The 5,550-nt window shown below is 29.9% G+C and overlaps 1 protein-coding gene across 1 annotated transcript; it reads right to left on the bottom strand.

Moving 5' to 3' along the window:
• Positions 1-1,973: 1,973 nt before the first annotated feature.
• LOC132906427 (ankyrin repeat and MYND domain-containing protein 2) lies at positions 1,974-4,753 on the bottom strand. Its single transcript, XM_060958606.1, has 3 exons — positions 4,406-4,753; positions 3,455-3,832; positions 1,974-3,380 (listed from the first exon to the last, which is right to left on the bottom strand). The coding sequence occupies exons 1-3, from the start codon at positions 4,604-4,606 to the stop codon at positions 2,736-2,738; spliced, it is 1,224 nt and encodes a 407-aa protein (XP_060814589.1). The 5' UTR covers positions 4,607-4,753; the 3' UTR covers positions 1,974-2,735.
• Positions 4,754-5,550: the final 797 nt, after the last annotated feature.

Below are 5,550 nucleotides of genomic sequence, written 5' to 3'. Positions count from 1 at the left end.
AAAACTCCTAAGCAACAATTAACTTGCGATATGTAACGATATATAACTTATAGAGAATGTTTCAGGTGCTGCCGCGGTCACGGTTCGCAGTTTACAATTGGCATAGTTTACTAATATGCTGAAAAGTACATATGTACTTATTACGCAGGTGTGACTGTGAACGTACCAAGTGCGAGTTTGTCAAGTGTTTATATGTGCTGGGAATTTGGTCATTATTCCCAAACACAATTATTTTATAATTTACATGGCCCACCTCCAATTTAGGTCAATGAATTATACAACTATTTATCAATAAATTTCTGTAAGGTGAACAATAGCTAAAAATTAACAAGTTAGTCGATAAACAATGAATTAAATTACTCAGAAAGCAAATTATGGACGAACAATGACGAAATGTACTACGCAGTGACATGACATGAACACGAAGTATTATTAGTTGTGAAAACTCATTACAAGTAAATACCAATTCATTTCAATGGAATTTCTTGTTACATAATTTACTAGACCGGCCTTGGAAGTACCTCGCTCAGTTTGACTTTCGTGTTCCCTTACAGGAACAGCCGCTACGGCTGTAAACGTTGATCGTTAATTAACCAAAACTGAAACCTTCCGCTTATTACGACAATATCGATTACATTGTTCGGATTCTCCTTGAGCTTCGGAATAATTATGAAAGGGGCAGATCCTTTCATATATCAAAGGAATTTCGATGGTTTATACGTATAAACTTACGTAATTAATTATGCTTAGATTAAAAGACATAAACCTTCTCCAACTCTAACAGACATCTGTTTTGCATATGATATGTATATTATAATAATGTAAATACATATTGTACATATTCATGATTACAACAAATAGATAAAACAGATACTTTAAATAAATAAAGTAAAATTTTAGAAATGTAAAATCTCAACCATTGTTTATAATAATTGATTAACTATAAGTATATACCATATACTTAACATATATTTATCTAGAACCTGGGATAAAAGAGAATTAAAAATATCCTAGGAAGATTAGATATTCAAATAGAAATATTCCTTAATAATCGACGAATATGCACTGAATATAAAAAGAATAGTATAGTCAATTTATAGTAGTCAATTTTAACAAACACATTGTAAAATGTTTCTGTTTATTTAAAACATGTTGATAAACGAAATATATGTTCAAATCCTCAGGAATCTTTGAAATTAATTTAACAGAAAAATATTATTTACCCATATCCTTTACGAAAATTTTAATAAATATGGATATACTCGGAAATCAGAGGAAAATATACGCGTAATAAATATTCGTACACTCCCCATTACATGAAATTATACATAGTGTAATTACAACACAATATGTAGGACGTTAATACAATTGACATCAGTATATCTCGAGACATTCTCAACATAGGTGGAATTTTAGATTGAAGAATAAGTAACAATCATAACCCCAATGTGGAACAAGAAGGCAGGACAACAACTTAAAAAAACATAAACATACATAATAAGTACTAAACATTACATGAAATTTCTGAAATTGTAAATAATCAAAGATCAACGCTCTAAGGAATCGTAGACAGATATAATACAAAAAAAGGTTTTAAAATAAAATAGAAAGTAAGTGTACACAAAAGATAAATTAATGTATTGATCGATGGATGATTCGTAAGATAAAATAGAATCCAAAGATAAATGCAATAAAAATAGTAACTGAACTAAAAAAATTGTTTTAATGTCGATATATGCAACAATAACAATACGTAACCTTTTACTGGATGAAAAATACCACGACAGAACAGCTAAAAAATATTACTAAATAGTTTAGTAATATTTTAGCAGTTTAACATATTTGCGTCTCATTGACAATGTGTAATATAGCGGCCAAAAGTACAGAGCATAAGAAAATAAATTTGTAATCGACTGAAAAACATGGCAAAGAATTAATCAGTTTGGATCTATAAAGCTATAGGGCTATACATATCAAGGGTAATAGAAGCGGATTGTATCTGTTTATTTTATCCATAGTATCATGTACTACAAAACGCATATTAAACGCAATACTCTAAACAAACATATTCAAACTAGAGCAATTAAAATAAGACTAGAAAACAATTACATGTATCTTTTTACAAGATAATAGTAAATTTAAACATGTACGAATAAAATTAGATATTATTCATATATATCTCACTGATTCTAAATATTTTCATAAAATATATGGATAAATAATAGAGTTTCTACGAAATTTATTCTAAAGACTTTTAGGATATGTATATATCTTTTATTCATTGAGATATTTTATTAGTTTTACAAAGTTCTTGCTGCTATACAATTTTTTATACATCCATGGTAGCTTCATAAATAAATTTTATAAAATTCTAAGAACAATAAAATTTCGAAATAATACAAATGTGTTTATAAGTATATTTTATTTTTATGGTGACGACAACCCACAAGAATACAATCCTGAGGAAATAACAATTTAATTGAACATTTGCATACGAAACCGTTTATAATACATGATAACGATAATTATTTATAATATATAATGAATTATTCTGGACAAAAAAGATAAAAATATGTCATGATACATAAAAAAAAGTTCTTTAAGAATTTTTAAATTTAAAAAGTTAAGAATATCTTCCCAGATTTTTATCTGAATTAATATTAATTATAAAATTAAACAGATACGTACAGCACATTGAAGTTAATTGCTTAGAATTTTTTTACTTTTTATTGTGTTTAGTTAACACTTAGATTTTGTAGTCTAGAGCTTACAGCGTTGCTTATTTGTTCTTTATCTGCATCGCTTATCTTTGCGCTTGGTGTTATATTTTGACCTAATCTGGTACATGCCTTTTTATGCATAAACCAATGGAGTCTTTGGCATTCTCTGTCACAATATTGCACCGCTTTACATTTGCTGCATTTCTTGTTAGCTTTATCTTCTCCACAAGTAATGCAGACTTGAGCATTGTCTAAGAAAGCTCTTTGACCATCAATAGCAGCTGATACTACTGACGCGGCAGAAGGTGGATCGCTGGCTGCAAGAGTTGCGACCATTTGGCGAAAAATCGTACTTTCTCTATATGGAAATTCTCTTACACTTTCCCTCAGAAAAGCTTCTTGATATTCTGGTATACCATCGCTTTTACTACACTTTAGAAACTTTCTTATTAAACCCTCGATAGTATCTGATTTTTTTTCTTCTCCTTCTTCATTTGTTTTGTCAGTCTTCTCCGCCTTCATTGCTTCTTGCCTCTTCTGAAACTTGATTACTTCAGCTACAATGCAACTTAGATAATGATATTTAAATGCCATCACTTCATTTGTTTCTGCACCTCTTGTCATTTCTTTATGGTGCATAGATTCCAAAACCTTTTGTACCTGAAAATTATAAGCAAAACGCATTATAGAGGAACACTATCCAAAGCTTTACCATTATGTATATTAGTTTATACCTTAGCAGCATTTTCTAAAAGACCAGGATATCTCTGTAAATTCATAGCTACACGTACAGGATGCACGTTGATTTGCATTATAAATTTATGGAAAGAATCTGCTAGATGTGGAGGAAGCATCGATTCCGTTTGCAAACCTTGTGGTTTAACATAATAATCTATGTCAGCTTTTGGAATAAAATTATTAATAGTTGCTACACAATTATGATTTCCCACAAATGCTGCCATCTGTGCTGGAGTTCGTCCCACGCTGTTTGTTGCTGTCAAACGTGCTCCATAAGACATTAAGAGATGACATAGCTCTGCATTTCCACTAAGAGCTGCAAAATGTAATGCTGTATATGCATGCTCATGTTGACATGCATTCACATCTGCCCCCTGTAATAAAATATTTTAATTATTAAAATCATATAATTTTCATATGATACCTTTTCTACAATGCTTTATATTGATAATATTTATTGTTCATTGAAAAACGTTTCATCTTAAATAGTAAACTTTATGCTTCTTAAATATGTTACAAATTATTATAAGAATATTACAAATACATTATATGATAAATATTATTACAGCAATTAAAATTAAATTCAATTAAAATCTTTACGCATTATAATTGTTATGATTTTCCTTTTCTCCAAGATTCTTCAAAAATACTTTTTGATAAAAATTGTTTTATCTTCAAATTCGATCTGCACACAAAAGTTAATTACATTTAAGGATAGAAACTTGTTTGTTTGCCAGAATGCATTTCAAATTAATGAATTTTTGTTTGTTGATTCAATGTTCAGATGCAAAAACAAAACGGCAAAAATATATACATATATATGTACTAAACATATATTCGTTCATTTTTTGTTACATATAAATCGAATATGATGTTGAATATTAAAATTATAAACAGTTTTTTAATTACATTCAATTGTTGTACGCATATTTAAAAAACTAACCTACCTGATCTAAAAGCATCTGTACTATTTCCTTGTTTCCTTTGTAACAGGCATGTTGAAGTGGACTCATACCATTTTCATCCACAAAATCCATTTTGATTTTATTTGCCGCCAACAATGTCTTGAGCTCAGATACTTCATTGTTGCTAATTCTTGTAAAAATTTGCTTTTGTACGGCAATTAGACCCTCTAGAGAAGGCGCCATTTTTTCTACGATCGATCAGTATAACGAGAGTTCAAACACAGATAAGCTACAAGATAGATTTATCACTTCATAAGATTTTATGCTACATCAACTGAAATACCGATTATGCACAAAATCAAGATTTATAATGCCACTCGTCGATGATATTAAATACGAAATTTAATGCAAAGTAGTCTATCCTATAGGCTCAATTGTGATATGTCCATTAACGAAATATGTAAATAGACTGACTATCTATTTAAATACATTAAGTATTGATTTGACATTGACTTGATATTATATGGTATCTTGTGTTTCATGTCCTAAAATATTGACTACGAAAAAAATCAGAGTGTTTATTATGCTCTCTGTGATTTGTTATGGATAATATAGGATAATATAGAACAAACACAAGAATTCTCACGGACTTCCGTGATTGATCCGTTCGCAATATGTTAATAACTGCAAATATAGAACAAAAATAGTTAAATTTTTTACATTTATAACGAATTCTCAGCAGTTGTTTCCACCTTTCAATATGACCACCGCGCAAAATGGTGTAATCTCAAATTTAATTCCTATTTTCGCCACCAGGGCGCAGATGAGACAGGTATTTTGTTATTACAATCTTTGTATCACATGTGACGTTATCGATTCGGTATAGCAATGATTTGAATTAAAACTAAAGTCTTGTATGAAATTATAAATAAAATATAGAACCGGATATGCTATAATCGCAAGGAAGTATTGCACACGATCAAAATAATGAAATACTTTACACACGTTACGTACGTAGTTTTCCTGGTCTTTCTATTAAGAGTTGTCTAGTACTAAGTCAATTTGAAGGGCCTCAGACTCATAGCCTTTTTTTTTTGGAACGCCTGGTACAGAAGGTGCGGCAGAGTATACACATGTCAGTTTCGGAGTTATATAAATACCCATAGGCCCATGGCTTCGGGGCTTTG

Source organism: Bombus pascuorum, chromosome 4 (genome assembly GCF_905332965.1).
Source record: "Bombus pascuorum chromosome 4, iyBomPasc1.1, whole genome shotgun sequence".
NCBI classification, from domain to species: domain Eukaryota; kingdom Metazoa; phylum Arthropoda; class Insecta; order Hymenoptera; family Apidae; genus Bombus; species Bombus pascuorum.
The sequence above is the reverse complement of the archived record's forward strand: the minus strand, read 5'-3'. Positions and strand labels throughout refer to the sequence as shown.